Source organism: Procambarus clarkii, chromosome 86, assembly GCF_040958095.1.
Source record: "Procambarus clarkii isolate CNS0578487 chromosome 86, FALCON_Pclarkii_2.0, whole genome shotgun sequence".
NCBI classification, from domain to species: Eukaryota; Metazoa; Arthropoda; class Malacostraca; order Decapoda; family Cambaridae; genus Procambarus; species Procambarus clarkii.
In genome coordinates, this window is record NC_091235.1 from 5,815,571 (window position 1) to 5,835,198 (window position 19,628).

A 19,628-nucleotide genomic window follows, 5' to 3' on the forward strand; every position below is an offset into this window, starting at 1 on the left:
CATGAACATAACGCAGAACATGATGAACAACATAACGCAGAACATGAACATAACGCAGAACATGAACATAACGCAGAACATGATGAACAACATAACGCAGAACATGAACATAACGCAGAACATGAACATAACGCAGAACAGAAGGAAATCATAATGTGTACAAAGTGGCCAGAAATGTGTACATAGGAACAAGTGACATAGAAACAGTACGAAAATGATCTTGCGTACAAGGCTAAATCCATCCCTGCCAAACCTGTTCCACAACAGGAGGAAGATCACTGTGAATAATTATGTTATCGAACGTGATAAAAGGGAAAGAGGACAGAGAGAATGATAAGGAGATCTGCGAGGAACTTAACAAAAGCTCAGAGAAAGTATTCAAGCTGGAACTTGGTTTGCCACTAGAGCTAACAAATAAGTATTGCCATAGGGAAGCCTCAGTGAAATAAGTGACATCAGAAGTAAAGAAGCAACTGCTGGAACTTGATGTTCCAGTTCCTGGAACACAATATCCCCCTGGATACTAAATGAAGCAGCTGAAGGATTGTGCAGCCCACTTGCCATAATATTTCTTATCTCTCTAGAAACGGGAGAATATCCTGTTCCAACACCGCCCACGGGATGAATATGGAGTGCATAACACACAAATGAAATGAAATGAATGTTGGAAAACGGCTAAGATGGTGCCAGTCAACAAGAGAGCAAGACGGAAACCTTAAACAACAGACAGAGGTACGAGGCTAAGGTGTGCTGAACTGTGTAACTACTATACGAGTACTGGAACACTTGATGATATATTGGACGTGTACCCAATATTGACCATGTAATGTATCAATTATACAATGTATGTCATGTAACTATATAACCTGAGCTTGTAAAAGCATCTTAATCACATTCAGTGGTTAAGTTCTTAATGGCACACTAGCTTCTCTATGGGCTTTCTCAGAGTCAGAGTAAAAGAGACAAAGGTATGTGTGTGTATATATGTGTGTGTGTATGTGTATAAAGTATATGTGGAAGCTGATCAGAATTACATTTCACCTTTGTAAATGCACATTAATGACACTATGTAAAAGACACATCGAACACTTTATGTAGGGCATACGTAAATCTGTGTATCTATGTATTTACTTATGTACGTTAGCATTTTAAAAGCACTTCAATCATCTTCTGTGGTTGATTGTTCAATAAATCCCTGAACTATATGTTTAACACATCTCTAACCCTGTCCATGGAGGACAGAAGAAAATGTATATATTCTGGTTAGCATTGTAAATGTGTGGCCACGTCTGTGGTAGAAAATAATAAAAAAACTACAGACCCATATCACTATCAAGTAACCACTGCAAGTTTCTAGAGAGACTGGTCCAAAGCAGACTAGTAGAACAATTAGAAAAGAATTTTTTCTCTCAAAACACAAGCACGGATTTAATAAAGGAAAAATGCTGCTTTACCAACTTGCTATTGTTAAGTAATATGACAGACCTTAAGAGAGAAAGGGAGGGACAGGTTGCATATTCCTCGACTGTCAGGAAGCATTTAACATCGTTCTACACGAATGACGCCTACTCAAGACAGATGGATCAGCAGACCAGCAGGGACAAGAATCCGCAGCTGCCCCTTAAGGCAGGAAATTTTGTAGTTAGTTGAAGACTAACGGGTGTTCAACTTTACACCCAGAGATGCTTGTCATTCAAAAACAGGCCTTGAAACACGCTCGTGCTGAACACCAAGCCTTAAGGTGGGTCAGTGAGTAGCTCTCATGATGAGAGCAAAGGGTTACATTGAGAGTGGACAGAGTATGAGTGGAGCATCACAAATCAGCTCTGGGGCCGAATCCTGTTACTAATATGTCAAAGAACTGAGAAATACTCGTGCATCACCTACAAGCATTGATATGAAGCAAACTGATGAGAAGAGGCAGGACAGAGATCGATTATGATGCATTGCAAACGGAGTTAAACATACTTCAGAAATGGTCTAAAAATGGTTGCTAGAATTTAACCAAGCCAAATGTAACGATTTGAATGAGATTTAGAAGAGGTGTACGAAGACCAGTACACCAGTATAGGATGAAGGGAAGACAGATTCTTCAACAAGAAAATATAAATTCCCTAAACCTCTGCATAAGGCATACCAGCTAACGTCCGCATACCCTTCAGAAAAATTGACAGGAGCTTTGTGGAGCCTGTAGACAGCTAAGGTGAGACCCAGTCCTCAATATGCGCCCTACCATGGGATCTCACCTTAAGCAGGACAAGGAAGAAACTAGAAATATTCCAAACATATGTAACAAAACTCGTTCCTGAGTTTGAGGGATTGAGCTATGAATGTCCTCAATATCCTTCCAGCGAGCATAAGAAATATTGCTGGAACAACCGTGGACATCTTCAAGAGGAAACTGGATTTGTTCCTCCAAGGAGTGCCGGACCAACCGGGCTGTGGTGGGTATGTGGGCCTGCGGCCCGCTCCAAGCAACAGCCTAGTGGACCAAACTCTCACAAGTCAAGCCTGGCCTCGGGCCGGGCTTGGGGAGTAGAAGAACTCCCAGAACCCCATCAGCCAGGTATCAACCAGCTATAAGGAACGACTGAGAGAACTAATCCTTACCATACTGGAGGAAAGGAGACATAGGGGGACATTATAATAACGTGTAAGATCCTAGGGGAATTAACGAAGTAAACAGGCATTGTTCAGAGCTAGGAACAGCAGGACGAGGGGTCATGGATGGAAACTAGGCACACAGTTTAGTCACCTTTCCAGTGTCAGAATAGTTATGAAATGAAATGCATTCGGCAGTGATGTGGTGGAGGCTGACTCCATACACAGTTTCAAGTGTAGATATGATAGAGCCCAGTAGGCTCAGGAATACTAAGTGGATTGACAGCTAAAAGTCGGGAACAATGAACTGAAGCGCAACCCCGTAGAACAACTAGGTGAGTACACACACACACGACACACACACGACACACGACACACACACGACACACACACACAGACGGTTGAGAGGCGGGACCAAAGAGCCAGAGCTCAACCCCCGCAAGCACAATTAGGTGAGTACACACACACACACACACACACACACACACACACACAGCAACAAGGCAAAGGCAAAGACTCAGCCTAAATTGCTGCATAGCCACATCAGGAGAAAAACAACAGTAAAGGAACAGGTTATGAAATTAAGGATAGGGGCAGAAGGATTCACTACAAACGACTAAGAAGTGTGTGAGGAACTGAATAAGAAATTCCAAGAGGCCTTCACCTTAGAGCAAGGAGAAATCCCAGAGATAAAGGGAATAGCTAACCAGGAACCACTGGAAGAGTTTGAGATTACCAGCGGGGAAGTAAGGAAGTGTTTACTAGAGTTGGATGTGACAAAGGCTATAGGTCCAGATGGAATCTCCCCTTGGATACTAAAGGAAGGAGCAGAAGAACTGTGCCTACCACTCTCCATAGTGTATAACAAATCTCTGGCAAATGGGGAACTGCCAGAAATTTGGAAAGCATCTAACGCAGTCCCGATATACAAGGGGATAGATAGGAGGCACTGAATTACAGGCCAGTGTCCCTAACCTGCATACCATGCAAGCTGATGGAGAAGATTGTGCGAAAAAAGCTAGTGGAGCATCTGGAGCGAAAGAACTTTGTAACACAGCACCAACATGGATTCAGGGATGGCAGGTCCTGCCTCACAGGGTTACTTGAATTCTACGACCAGGCAACAAAAATAAGGCAAGAAAGTGAAGGGTGGGCAGACTGCATATTTTTGGCTTGTCAGAAAGCCTTTGATACAGTGCCACACAAGAGTCTAGTGAAAAAGATGGAGATGCAGGCTGGAGTGAAAGGTAAGGTACTCCGTTGGATACAGGAGTACCTAAGCAACAGGAGACAACGAGTCAGTGTGAGGGGTGAGGTCTCAGATTGGCGAGACGTTACGAGTGGAGTCCCGCAGGGATCAGTCCTTGGACTGACCCCTGCGGGTCAGTTTCTGATATATGTGAATGATCTCCCAGAGGGTATAGAATCGATTTTCTCAATGTTTGCCGCTGATGCAAAAATTATGAGGAGGATTGAAACAGAGTACGATAGTAGGAGGCTACAAGATGACCTAGACAGACTGAGTGAACGGTCTAACAAATGGCTGTTGAAGTTCAACCCGAGTAAATGCAAAGTAATGAAACTAGGCAGTGGAAACAGGAGGCCAGACACAGGATACAGAATAGGAGATGAAGTACTTAATGAAACGAACAGAGAGAAAGATCTAGGAGTTGATATCACACCAAACCTGTCTCCTGAAGCCCACATAAAAAGAATAACGTCTGCGGCATATGCGAGGCTGGCTAACATCAGAACAACGTTCAGGAACCTGTGTAAGGAGTCATTCAGAATCTTGTACACCACATATGTAAGACCAATTCTGGAGTATGCGGCCCCAGCATGGAGCCCGTATCTTGTCAAGCACAAGACGAAGCTGGAAAAAGTACAAAGGTATGCCACTAGACTAGTTCCAGAACTAAGAGGCATGAGTTATGAGGAAAGGCTGCGGGAAATGCACCTTACGACACTGGAATACAGAAGAGTAAGGGGAGACATGATCACAACCTACAAAATCCTCAGAGGAATCGACCGGGTAAACAAGGAAACATTCAACACTGGTGGTACGCGAACAAGGGGACACAGGTGGGAACTGAGTACCCACATGAGCCACAGAGACGTTAGAAGGAACTTTTTCAGTGTCAGAGTAGTTAACGGATGGAATGCATTAGGCAGTGATGTGGTGGAGGCTGACTCCATACACAGTTTCAAATGTAGATATGATAGAGCCCAGTAGGCTCAGGAACCTGTGAATACAAATAGGTTAGTAAACACACACACACACACACACACACACACACACACACACACACGACACACACACACACACGACACACACACGACACACACACACACGACACACACACACACACGACACACACACACACACGACACACACACACACACACGACACACACACACGACACACACACACACACTAGTAGTGTGTGTGAGAGTGAGAGTAGTAGAAAAATGGAATGCACTTGGGGAACAGGTTGTGGAAGCAAATACTATTCATACTTTTAAAACTAGGTATGATAGGGAAATGGGACAGGAGTCATTGCTGTAAACAACCGATAGCTAGAAAGGCGGGATCCAAGAGTCAATGCTCGATCCTGCAAGCACATATAGGTGAGTACATATAGGTGAGTACACACACACACCGCCAGCTATGGAGAGGACGGGGAGCCAGACAGAAGAGGGACACCCATGATAGCAGCACCAGACCCCCAATATACCACTTCTGAACTTGTCCTTGAAGAAGTTAATGTTGATGTGGCTGTTGTTGATGTTATGGTTGCTGTTGTTGTTACTGCTGGTATTGATGCTGTTGATGATACTGGTATTGAGAAAAATCCCCTGGAGCTCTGAGGTGACTCGAACCCGCGACCAACAGACTGCCAGCCACAACCTCTACCACTGTACCACCCTGACCTGCCATCAACTATACAAGGTAGGAGGATTATGCTGAATCGGTGCGTAGACCTCCCCTGAAGTCTTACCGAGTCTTACCGAGTCTTATCAAGTCTTATCAAGTCTTATCAAGTCTTACGACACCCAGGGCACCCGGCCGGGTGTGGGTACACTACACCAACACCCTACAACCCCCAACATCAATTACAGAGACATCACACTCATGTAATATACTCCGGGGGATTCGAACCAACGTTTCCGGGTCTCCCCAGCCATTACGCCATAACGTAATGTGGGATTCTACAGAATCCTTCAGCTCCGGGAGGTCGTCGTGTTGTTGCTTGTTTTTGCTGCTGCTCTTGTTGATGTCGTTGTTGGTGTCGTTGTTATTCATGTCGTTGTTGTGGCTGTTCTTGCTTCTGTTTTTGTTATTTTGTTTTAACTATCGCCGCTGTCGTTCTTGCTTTTGTTATTTTTGTTGATGTCGTTGTTATTGTCACTATTGTCGTTGTTGATGCGGTATATTCTTGCTGTTTTGGAGTTGATGTTGTTCAGCTGTATCTGTTGATGCTACTGGTGTAGTTAATGTCGTTCCTGTTAATGGTACTGTTGCTTAGTCTCTCTTATACTGCCCCCCCCCTGGCACCGTAAACACAGTTACACTGCCCCCTGGCACCGTAAACACAGTTACACTGCCCCCTGGCACCGTAAACACAGTTACACTGCCCCCTGGCACCGTAAACACAGTTACACTGCCCCCGGGCACCGTAAACACAGTTACACTGCCCCTTGACACCGTAAACAGTTACACTGACTAAGGCACCCCAAAATAAACTCATTTTGGCCCGTTCATAACACTTCTGAATAAAGCATATTTGCATCAATTTGCAGCGTTGAGTATTGATGCTCACAGTGCACTGTGCAACGCAGATGTCACAGTAAGCGAAATGTCGCACTTACAACTGTCAGAGTGAGACAATCAGCGGTCCCTGATTACCACTCATAAATCCTCCTGGCCCTTGAGGGCTGGCGCAGAAACACTTGTCTGGTCTCAAGCGGGAGACAGATAAACCGTGACGCAGTTCTCCTGCTTAAGTGTCAGAGAGAGAGAGAAGCAGACAGACAGACAGACAGACAGACAGACAGACAGACAGACAGACAGACAGAGGTGGAGGTACATGGCACTGCCAAAGACATACAGAGGAGCAGACTGAGGAAGATGGGAACAGTGAACAAATTATATATGATATATACACAGAGCCGTGCGTGCTCCCCAGGCAGGGTACTCGCTACTTTTAGCGGATCCCATCAATGCCATTAGCGTCATATTGCGAGTGTGTTGAGTGTATTTGGTGTGAGCACAAATACACTCGGTACAAAGATACCAAGTTTAAGTATATTAAGACCTGCATCAGATGTCACCACCCACAGACACATCCCTGAGGCCCCTCCTCTCTCTCCCCCCCCCCCCACACACACACCACCGTCCCAGCCATGGCACCTGCCATAAGGACTACAGTGTGAAAGTAGGAAAGGTTATACACAAAACGATGAAATATTTTCCTGAGGCCAGGCGGGCGTCCCGTCACTACCCTACGCTCAAGCGTCACTTGCGCGCGTCACCTGCGCAGTAAAAAGGGTTTTTCTGTTTTTTGGAAAGTGTAGACAAGATTTAGTCCCTTTATGTGTACATCAGAACACAAGAACAATGATAACTACAGAAGGAACATTTGTCAATAGGAGACAGCTCCTATATTTATCACTAAAACATATCACTTACCTGTACCTGCTTGATTTAGTTCTGGGAGTTCTACTCCCCAAGCCCGGCTTGACTTACATAAGAACAAAGGTAACTCCAGAAGGCCTATTGGCCCATACGAGGCATCTCCTATTTATAACCATCCAATCCCACTCATATACATGTCCAACCCACGCTTGAAACAATCGAGGGACCCCACCTCCACCACGTTACGCGGTAATTGGTTCCACAAATCAACAACCATGTTATCGAACCAGTATTTACCCAAGTCTTTCCTAAAGCTAAACTTATACCCATTGTTTCGTGTTCTGTCTTGTGTTGATACTTTTAATACCCCTATTAATATCCCCTTTGTTATGTCCATTCATCCACTTGTAAACCTCTATCATGTCACCCCTAACTCTTCGCCTTTCCAGTGAATGCAACTTAAGCTTTGTTAATCTTTCTTCATATGAAAGATTTCTAATTTGGGAAATTAACTTAGTCATCCTACGCTGGACACGTTCAAGTGAATTTATATCCATTCTATAATATGGCGACCAAAACTGAACTGCATAATCTAAATGGGGCCTAACCAGAGCTAGATATAGCTGAAGAACCACACCAGGTGTCTTGTTACTAACGCTGCGATTAATAAATCCCAGTGTCCTATTCGCCTTATTACGAACATTCATGCATTGATCCTTTTGTTTTAAATTCTTACTAATCATAACTCCCAGATCCCTTTCGCAATCGGACTTCGCAATCTCAACACCATCTAGCTCGTATCTTGTAACTCTATCATCATTACCTAGCCTCAAAACTTTACATTTATCAGCATTAAACTGCATCTGCCAATCCTTTGACCATTTCAAAACCCTATTTAGATCAACTTGAAGTGATAGTGAGTCTTCTTCCGTGTTAATTTCCCTACCGATTTTTGTATCATCGGCAAATTTGCAAATGTTGCTACTCAAACCTGAATCTAAATCATTTATATATATTATAAACAACAGAGGTCCCAGGACAGAGCCTTGAGGCACTCCACTTAGAACATTTTCCCACTTGTGAGAGCTTGGTCCAACAGGCTGTTGCTTGCAGTGGCCCGCAGGCCCACATATCCACCACAGCCAGGTTGGTCCGCCACTTATTGAAGAAAACTATCTCGTTTTCTCTTGAAGATGTCCACGGTTGTTCCGGCAATATTTCTTATGCTTGCTGGGAGGACGTTGAACAACCGCGGACCTCTGATGTTTATAGTGTTCTCTGATTGTGCCTATGGCACCTCTGCTCTTCACTGGTTTTATTCTGCATTTTCTTCCATATCGTTCACTCCAGTAAGTTGTTATTTTACTGTGTACATTTGGTACTTGGCCCTCCAGTATCTTCCACGTGTATATTGTTTGACATCTCTCTCGTCTCCTTTTTAGTGAGTACATTTTGAAAGCTTTGATATAATCTCAATAATTTTGGTGTTTTATCGTGTCTATGTGTGCTGTGTGTTCTCTGTATTCCCTCTCTTTCACCAAACTTTCCTTAACAACTTAAAAACAAAGGAAATGTTGTTAAACAAATTCTTGATAATTTATTTTACATCGCGACTAAACATGATGGACCCTTAAACATGATCGCATTTAGTAAAAGTATGTTCCGAAGCCTTTATTTGTCTGTTTTTCAAAATGTAAACGAATGGCTTTGGTGATTATCGATTCAGCCAATTTTCCCAATTATAAGTTAAGCTAGTTGGACGGTAATTCATTACAAGTGATCTTTCTCCTGTCTTAAATATTGGCACTACGTTAGCCACTTTCCACGACTCTGGCACGTGCTAGTGCCTAATCATTTATTAAATATGCAAGACAAGAGCTCACTAAGCTCTTATTTACATTCTTTAAGCACCTTTCGAAATGCTTAACATGACCTTTTTGTTCAATACGGTTATTTAGCTTTATTATTGAGATCCTTCTGGGGTCTTATAGGATCATTGTTATTCGATCTAATCAATATATATGATATTACTTTTTAAATGATTAATAATTTGAAGCAACATCGTGAGCCATTGTCAGGTCTCTTGTCGTTCCCAGAACACCCAACCACCCAATCAATCCAAATAATCCCGGGCAGGGCGAGAGAAACGGGCAGGCCTCCTTATACCCATTGCCCATGTTCACCTAGCACTAAATAGGTACCTGGGTGTTAGTCGACTGTTGTGGGTCGCATCCTGGGGAATGGTCGAGTGATGAGTTGCACTGTTTCCTACCTACAGTCCTGATAAAGTATCCCATAAGTAACAAAGTAATCCCTCAACCCAAACTATCGCTCAAAATCAACTTTTCACAATTTTAGGTCACCTTAAACCTGTTTCTCGTTACGCTAAATCTGATTTCCTCGTTAGCGTTATTCCCCAGTTCGCTCTCTCTATTTCTATTTCGATGTTATTAGTTTTGATTCCTTGTTAATTAACACTATCAAAAAAAAATAATTTTCCTGTTGGCTGAATAATATGCTAAGTCCTCTACGAGGCATTGTTAGATTTAAATGTCCTGGTTATTTTTTCTCGTAAATGCCTTCCTTCTATTCTGTTGAAGTTTGGTGGCCTTTATATAAATCCCATTATTAGTGTCTAATACTACTAGATATCCTTATTTTCATTCAATGTTGTACAAATAGTTTGTGTGGGGTTCAGTTTTGATCTCTTCTGTTACACAACATTTTACACTTACCTTGACATACGTTGCTATTTCTCCTCCTCGTCTCTATCAGTGTGATGTAATTTCTCTTGCGAAATTTTATATTCGGCTAATAGTTCCTTGTCATTTATACTCATCCACGTTTCAGTTAGTGCAATAATTCATATATAATATTTTTGTGTATACAGTTGCACTTAAATAATGAAGTGCTGAATAATATTGCTACAACTTGTGTAATACACTTTAAGGGTGTTATGTTTAAAACCATATCCGACCCTGTTCTTTTTACCTAAATTTATTCCATTGACTCCCAAAGTATTTCCATGCCAATACACATCCTTATTGGCTCCTTACACCAAATACTCTTCCATACCTCTGTCTTCTAACAGTCTAAACTCAAGCAAACCCCACGACCACTGCAGGCGATGAGTCACAATAACGTGGCTGAAGTATGTTGATCAAACCACACACTAGAAGGTGAAGGGACGACGACGTTTCGGTCCGTCCTGGACCATTCTCAAGTCGATTGTCGACCACTGTTTATGATGAATCACAAGAATCACCAACCTCAGCCATAGATAACTGAACTACACCCAGATCATACATACAAGTCTTTCTATAAAAGTGTTCCCGGTTATCAGTGATATTTCATCTGTAACATTTGTCTTGCCGACAGTAGACTACCATTGCCGTAGAAAGCTACTTATTTCAAGCTATTTCTTGGAAGAATGTCACATATGATCGGGGTCCTTGTATACTTTTGTCCTAACTAATTAAATAGTTTTCTTAGACGTCAGTACTAGAACCTCACTTCTGGCGATTATATTCTGCTTCCTGCGGCGTTTAATACGAAAAAAGGATGATGAAAATAGCCTAAGTGACCCTATCCTTTTTCTTAGACGTATTTTATTGTCTCGATAAACGTACTTGAATACTAATAAAGAGTTTGTTTCCATTTCCCACCATAATACAACTCATAGTGTTAGCAAGATGCTCCAAGATAGGAAATCCTTGACTGGTTTCCCTATCTCCGCCGGCTGGCTCTCTCTCTCTCTCTCTCTCTCTCTCTCTCTCTCTCTCTCTCTCTCTCTCTCTCTCTCTCTCTCTCTCTCTCTCTCTCTCTCTCAACAGAACACAGGTGAGTGTAGGTCTTCATGGGAGGTGTAGAAGGCTTTGTTATTCTTCAATGTTTGTGTTTTACAAAGTCGTTGTCCATTGTAACACACCAAGACGAGTGTGTGTGTAGAATTGACCACTTCCATAGCCCTATCCTCCCCCCAGAACCCCCCTCCCCCCCACCCCTCCTCCCCTTTTATAGAAATGTGTATTACCAAACGGCAATAAGAAACCTTACCTCTGAGCTTATGCAATACGGTGTTGTAGGAAATACAGGTAATTATAATAGGCTGATGTATAGGCGTATACTCTTGTCTTAAGTTACACAGAGGTGACTATATAGAGGAAACAATAGAGGGAAGAAGAGGCCTCTATACTCACAGCTTCTTCTTGATGCCGCCATCGTCGTCCTCCGGAACCACTCCGCTCTGTAGAGTTCAAAAGAGTCACTTATTAGTTATTATGTTTCTTCAACGTATTTTGCACCGTGTATTTTCAACATTATACACACACACACACACAAAAGACAGAAGAGTAAGGGGAGACATGATCACAACCTACAAAATCCTCAGGGGAATCGACCGGGTAAACAAGGACAAACTATTCAACACTGGTGGGACGCGAACAAAGGGACACAGGTGGAAACTGAGTACCTACATGAGCCACAGAGACGTTAGAAGGAACTTTTTCAGTGTCAGAGTAGGTAACAGATGGAATGCACTAGGAAGTGATGTGGTGGAGGCTGACTCCATACACAGTTTCAAATGTAGATATGACAGAGCCCAGTAGGCTCAGGAATCTGTACACCAGTTGATTGACAGTTGAGAGGCGGGACCAAAGAGCCAAAGCTCAACCCCCGCAAGCACAAATAGGTGAGTATACACACACACACACACACACACACACACAATGATAAAATATTAAATAAGAACTAGGAGAGCTTTATATATGATACCTTGTCTGGTAACTGACCAGACACCACCAACACACACACACCACCACCCTAACCCTCCCGCACAGGTAAACCACAGATAAACCACAGTAGAGTCATCTCAGGCCTCTACAAGAGCAATACCACACAAGCAGCACAAGCTTCATTCCTAAATCTTGTTTAAAGGTAAAGTAAACCTATATATATTCACCTAGAAGCTGGGGTCTCAGAGTAAACCTCGTTGGTATACACAAGTGAAACTATATTACTCGCTGTAAACCTTCGCTAGATTGAAATGCCTGTGATTGGCCAGTTTTCCAGCAGAACTGGCAAGGTCACACACAGAGATCACACTAACATGATGCATTAAATGAACAAATCCACAAGGGCCGTGACGAGGATTCGAACCTGCGTCCGGGAGCATCCCAGACACTGCCTTAATCGACTGAGCTACGACAGGGTTGTAGCATCACGTTAGTGTGATCTCTGTGTGTGTGATGATGTAAGGGCGAAGAGGGAGAACGGCCTATTGACATAGCTCGGGTGCAGGGGGGAGTTGTGTAAAACCCTGGTTTGTGCCTCGGAGAGGCTACGGGATCCAGTAAGTTCAGTAGAACTTCGGTTTCAACCCTTTTACCCTGTCGTAGCTCAGTCGATTAAGGCAGTGTCTTAAGGCAGTATCCCAACGTTGTTGTATAAAATATCGCCACTTTCCCCACGAGGAGGAGCACACACAGTGAGGATGAAGGGCCCTGAGACACCTCTCTCATCACCGCTCTACCCAATGGCTCGTATTCGTTGGCCTTGACACAGTGCGCTTGTCGGACCCGGCGTCCTGAGGCGCAGTTTCTCGCGCTGTTGTCGCTGCCAGAGACCGTAGTACCACCGGCGAGTACTGACAGTTGACTGCGCACACGTCGAATGTTACCTGCTACAATGAAATTACGAAAGACTGTTTACGGTTTACGAAAGACTGTTTACGGTTTACGAAAGACTAGTACGGGTGCTCGGCGCCAGTCGGTATTCTAGGACGAGCAGTCAGCTGAGGGGACCTTCAGGCCTCGTCCTTCATGTCGGCAAAAATCAAATATTTTTTCTTGGAAACAACAACATGGATTATAGGGGACATAGTGACGGCGTCGCTTCTTGCAGGTCGGCGTTCGATTCCAGAGTATCCAAGTGGTTGGGTATCATTCCTCCCCAGCGCCCTATCCCCCTTACCTTTACCTAGCGATTACCTTCCGATTACCGATTACCTTACCAAGTGGTTACCTTCCGGGGCTTAGCGTCCCCGCGGCCAGGTCCCCGACCAGGCCCCCTGGTTTCTGGACTGGTCAACCAGGCTGTTGGACGCGGCTGCTCGCAGCCTGACGTACGAGTCATAGCCGGGTTGATCTGGTATCCTTTGGAGGTGCTTATCTAGTTCTCTTGAACACTGTGAGGGGTCGGCCAGTTATGCCCCTTATGTGTAGTGGAAGCGTGTTGAACAGTCTTGGGCCTCTGATGTTGATAGTAGTAGTAGGGATGGCTCCACACAGGGGATTTTTTTTTTCTGGGAGAAAAATCCCCTGTGCGCCCCAAGGGTTTCAGGTAAATTTAGAATATCCCCTGTGCGCCCCAAGGGTTTTCAGGTAAATTTAGAATATCCCCTGTGCGCCCCAAGGGTTTCAGGTAAATTTAGAATATCCCCTGTGCGCCCCAAGGGTTTCAGGTAAATTTAGAAAATCGTGTATAGCGCTTGGGGGTTTTCAGGTAAATTTTGTCAGTCTCAGATTTTAGAAGTAAGGATTTCTTATGAGAAAAATAATTTCCGAGACTTAGAAGTTTGTTAAAGCCTTATGGGAGAAATTCAAATAACGTGTGTAGCACTTTAGGGCTTCCAGGAGAACTCTACGGACATATTTTACATGTTTTCAACTTACAAAATCGTCTATGTAAGCCTTAGTTATTCATATAAATTTAGAAAATCACCTGTGTAAGTCATTGTTTTCAGGGTTTCGTACATCACACCCCCCTCCCTCCCCCCTTACCTCGCAATCTGTCGCCTCACCTGTGTTTACTTTAGACGTCAGCCAGCCAGTCGGCTCTTAATCTTATCTTATCTTATCCATAATATCTGGACCGTCCCTCCTCTCTCTCTCTCTCTCTCTCCTCTCTCTCTCTCTCTCTCTCCTTTCATTCAGTTCAACTATTTTCCAACATCGTATGTTTGCTCCTTTTCATTAAGCAAGTCAGTATGTTTGCTCCTTTTCATTAAGCAAGTCAGTTTTACACAAATAAATCATGTTAGTAAGCAAGTTCTAGCTCACGTTCCCCACCTTAGTCCCCTGTCGTATAATGAATACTATCATTCCAATCCCTCTAAAATTTAAAAATAATCATATTTCAAATGTAGTTCAATACAGTAATTTAGTTACCAAGCTCCAGCTCTTGTCCTCCGCCTTAGCTCTCTCTCGTATCTTCGTTAGTATCAGTCCAATTTCCCTGAAATTTCTACCCTCTGTATTTCAGACATAGTTTAGTAAATGCAAACAATTATCAAACTCTAGCTCTTGTCCCCAGCTTAGTTCATTTGTACAAAATCATTAGTAACAGTCCAAATTTCCCTGAAATTTCTACCCTCTGTATTTCAGACATAGTTTAGTAAATGCAAACAATTATCAAACTCTAGCTCTTGTCCCCAGCTTAGTTCATTTGTACAAAATCATTAGTAACAGTCCAAATTCCCTGAGATTTTTAGCCTCTGTATTTCAGACACCGTAAATAAGATCAAAACAGTTACCAAGCTCCAGCTCTTGTCCTCCGCCTTAGTTCTCTCTCGTATCTTCGTTAGTAACAGATCAATTCCCCTGAAATTTCTACCCTCTGTATTTCAGACACCGTAAATAAAATCAAAATAGTTATCGAGCTCCAGCTCTCGTCCCCGCCTTAATTCTCTTTCGTATCTTTGTAAATAACCCATCAATTTCCCTAAAATTAAAAGCAGACATACTTCAAAGTTAGTAAATAAGATCAAGTCAGTTACTGAGCTCCAGCTCTCGTCCCCGCCTTAGTTCTCTTTCATATCTTTGTAAATAAACCATCAATTTCCCTGAAATTTTTACCCTCTGTATTTCAGACATAGTAAATATGAAGTAAACAATTATAAAACTCTAGCTCTTGTCCTCTGTCCAAGCTCACTTTTGTAAAATCATTACTCTCAGTCCAAATCACCCAACTACATTTTCAGACATAGTAAATAAAAACCAGTTCAGTTATCAAGTTTCAACTCTTGTGCCCCAGCTTAGTTCATTTGTACAAGTTCTTTATTTTCCAACTAAATCACCCTGAGATTTAAGATCACCGTATTTCTAACGTAGTAAAATTAATCTGGGCATTAACCAAGCTCCATTCCCTCTGCCTTAGATCATCAGACATAAATATTTTCGATCAAGTCCGTCTCCAGCTTAACTCTTACCCTTTCCCTCCCTTACCTTCTCATCCCCAACTTATCCAAACCTTCAATAATCGTACTGTATTTGCATATTTTCTCTATATTCACTGTGTTCTTCGTATTCTCATCCGTGTTCACTCCATGTTCTTCAAAATGTTCACAGTCCCATTCAGTTTATATTTTCACAAGTATCTCCATTTTTTATGTAATCTTTCTCTTAGTCTCATTATGTTCTCTACAAATTCTAGGCATATTTTCTATGTTTTCATATTCATCACATGTTCTCTTTACAACTTTTATACTCAATATTCATGCTAACTTCCATATTTTGTGTTCTTTGTCAATATTCATGTTCCTCTACAAGTTCATGTTCCTCACAAGATCACTTCGTTTTTCACCTTCACTTACATGTTTTCTACATTCTTTTGTCATATTCTCCATGTTCTTCACAAGTCCATTGTTCATTCTTTGTAATCCCTATTCTCCTTATCATGTTTTCATGTTCTCTGTAAGTTCATATTCCCAGCATGTTCACTGTATTCATCAACTTTTCTTACATATGTTCTTTGCCATGTTCCCCATATGTTCTCTAGGTTTTTCCCCTTACATGTTATCTAACGTTCCTTAACTAAAAAATCTTTCACCAATCAACTAAAAACATAGTCACTTTCGTCATTTCTCAACTAAACTTATTATCAAGTCAACAAAAAATTGTCAAAGGATTCTTTCCAACACTGTTCATAACTAAACTTATTATCCAGTCAACTAAAAATAGTCAGAAATAGCCTCGTTCAACACTGTTCTTAACTAAAACAACCTTTCTCTTAGCTAAAAATTGTCAAAGGAAACTTTTTTCAGCACTTTCTTAACAGGCGCTATGTTTCATCAAGAAAAAAATTGTCAAAGGATTCTTTCCAACACTGTTCATAACTAAACTTATTATCCAGTCAACTAAAAATAGTCAGAAATAGCCTCGTTCAACACTGTTCTTAACTAAAACAACCTTTCTCTTAGCTAAAAATTGTCAAAGGAAACTTTTTTCAACACTTTCTTAACAGGCACTATGTTTCATCAAGAAAAAAATTGTCAAAGGAAACTTTCCAAAACTGTTCATAACTAGCTTTTATCCATCGTCAATCAACTAAAAATAATAACTTTCATCATTTCTTAACTAAACATAATCCCCATTCATCAGAAAATAACCGTGTTCATCATGTTTCATTGTCATTTCATAACTAAAATTATCTGCCAATCATCAGAAAAAGTCACTTTCATCATTTCTTAACTAAACTTATTCCCCAGTCATCAGAAAATAACCGTGTTCTTCATGTTTCATTGTCATTTCTTATCTAAAATTATCCGCCAATCATCAGAAAAAGTCATGTTCATCATGTTTTCTCTTTTTCCATAACTAAAAGTATTCATCAGTCAACTAAAAATAGTTACTTCATCATGTTTCCTTGTCATTTCTTAACTGAAATATCACTTCTCTCATCTGAAAATAGTCAGGATTAACCTCATTCAACACCGTTCTTAACTAAAGTAACCTTTCGCTTAGCTAAAAATTGTCAAAGGATTCTTTTCAGCACTGTTCATAACTAACTTTATCCATCGTCAAGTAAGAAAATATAGTCAAAGATATCTATCATCGTCGTTCTTAACTGACATTTATACTTTGTGGAGCACTAAAATAGTCAAATGTAACTTTTTCAACACTTTCGTAACTAAAATTATATGTCGCTAAGTAAGAAAAATAGTCAAAGGTGCTCTCCGTTACACCAAAGTTACTCTTCGAGAAATCAAAAGACACTCTTCAATACATCAAGGACTTACTCAAAGACACCAAAGTTACACTCTAAGACATCCTTCGAGACATCAAAGACTTCCTTAAGACTTCAATGGGACTCTTCCATTCATCAAAGACATTCTCTATGCCCTCAAAGTTATTCTCAGCACAATCAAAAGTTATTCCAAGACAACAAAAGTCATTCTCAGAGCTATCAAAATTATTCTCGGAGTCATCAAAAGGTATTCTCTAACTCACTTTTGGTCATTAAAGTTAATTTCTATGTTATAAAAGTTTGTCTCAGAGACATCTAAAGTTAATCTTAGAGTTATCAAATGTAATCTCTAACTCTCTTTTGTTCATCAAAGTTGATCTCAGAGTTAACAAAGGTAATCTCTAACTCACTCTCGTTCATCAAAGTTATTCAAAGAGCTAACAAAAGTTATTCTCAGAGTCACCTTCGTTCTTCAGAGAAACTTTCCAAAACATCTTTATTCATCAAAGTTATTCTCAGAGGCATAAAAGTCATTCTCAGAGCTATCAAACTTGTTCTCAAAGTCATCAAACTTATTCACAGAGTCATCAAAGTTAATCTAAGACATCATTTTTCATCCAAGATATTCTCTCTAAACCGTCAATGTTCTTCTCTAAGACATAAAAGTTATTCTCAGAGTCACCTTCGTTCGTCAGAGAAACTTTCAAAACATCTTTGTTCATCAAACTTGTTTTCAAAGTCATCAAAAGTTAATCTAAGACATCTTCTTTCATCAAAGTTATTTTCAGAGACATCTAAAGTTATTCTCAGAGCTATCAAACTCGTTCTCAGAGTCATCAAATGTTATTCTCGAAGTCATCAAAGTTATTTTCAGAGACATCTAAAGTTAATTTCTATGTTATAAAGTTATTCTCAGAGACATCTAAAGTTAATCTTGGTCATCAAAGTTATTTTCAGAGACATCTAAAGTTAATTTCTATGTTATAAAGTTATTCTCAGAGACATCTAAAGTTAATCTTGGTCATCAAAGTTGTTCTCTAAACATCAATGTTGTTCTCCAAGACATCAAAGATGTTCTCAAAATCATAAAAGTTATTCCCAGAGCTATCAAAGTTAATCTCAGAGTTATCCAAAGATATTCTCATGTCCACAAAAGTTATTCCAAGAGACGTCAAAGTTGTTCTAAGAGTTATCAAAAGTTATTCTCAGTCATGATATGTTATTCTCTAACTCACTTCCATTCATCAAAGACATTCTCTAAGTCCTGAAAGTTATTCTCTAAGACAACAAAGTCTTTCTCAGAGCTACCAAAGATGTTCTCTAAATCATAAAAGTTAATCTTAACTCACCTTCGTTCATTAGAGAAACTTTCCAATCCATATTCGTTGACCAGAGTTATTCTCAGAGTCATCAAAGCGATCTCTAATTCATCTTCGTTCTCCAAAGTTGTTCTCTAAGACACCTTCATTCATCAAAGAAACTCTCCTTCTTCCATCATGTTATTCTTTAAGACATCTTCAGTCATAAAATTTTCTCTCCAAAATGTAACTAGTTCAGCTTTTCATACCAAACCTGCATTTCTGTTAAAACATATTTTCTTAGTTGCTTTACCCTAAAACTGTTCTCTGAACTACACTGTTCAAACCTACGTAACCTATCCTCTCCACCCAATGTTACTTAGTTAACGTAACGTTCCTAAACCTAGCTTTACCTATCCTAACCTAACTTACCTTACCTTCCCTATCTTACCTAACTTTACCTATCCTAACTTAACTTGCCTTTCATAACCTAACTTTACCTATCCTAACTTAACTTACCTTACCTTACCTATCTTACCTAACTTTACCTATCCTAACATAACTTACCTTACCTTCCCTAACTTAAGCTAACTTTACCTATCCTAACTTAACTTGCCTAACTTATTCTGCTTAACATAACTTACCTTACCTTCCCTATCTTACCTAACTTTACCTATCCTAACATAACTTACCTTACCTTCCCTAACTTAACCTAACTTTACCTATCCTAACTTAACTTACCTAACTTATTCTGCTTAACATAACTTACCTTACCTTCCCTATCTTACCTAACTTTACCTATCCTATCCTAACCTAGCTTGTCTTACCTAACTTAATCTTACTTTCCCAAACTGATGTATCCTAACTTATCTAGTCCAACCAGACATGATCTAACTTAAGTATTCCTTCTTGTCTTTGTGTTTCGTCAATCATTGTCTCATATTCATTTACTCATTTCATTAGTTAATTTCTCAAATGGTCACTTATGCATTTCAAGTGCTATTTGTTAGAGATTGGATATTTAAGCATTTCAAAGAATTATAATTTCTCAAATGGACGTTTTTGCATTTCAAGTGCTATTTGTTAGATATTGGATATTTAAGCATTTCAAAGAATTTTTGTTATATATG

General features: G+C 40.8%; 1 protein-coding gene across 1 annotated transcript in view; it reads right to left on the reverse strand.

The window, feature by feature from the left end:
• LOC123768759 (regulator of G-protein signaling 3) overlaps positions 1–19,628 on the reverse strand; it is a 449,023-nt gene that overhangs the window by 189,067 nt on the left and 240,328 nt on the right. Inside the window, exon 2 of the mRNA XM_045759533.2 lies at positions 11,437–11,483. Within this exon, the coding sequence (XP_045615489.1) occupies positions 11,437–11,483 (47 nt within the window). The remainder of the gene's footprint in view (positions 1–11,436; positions 11,484–19,628) is intronic.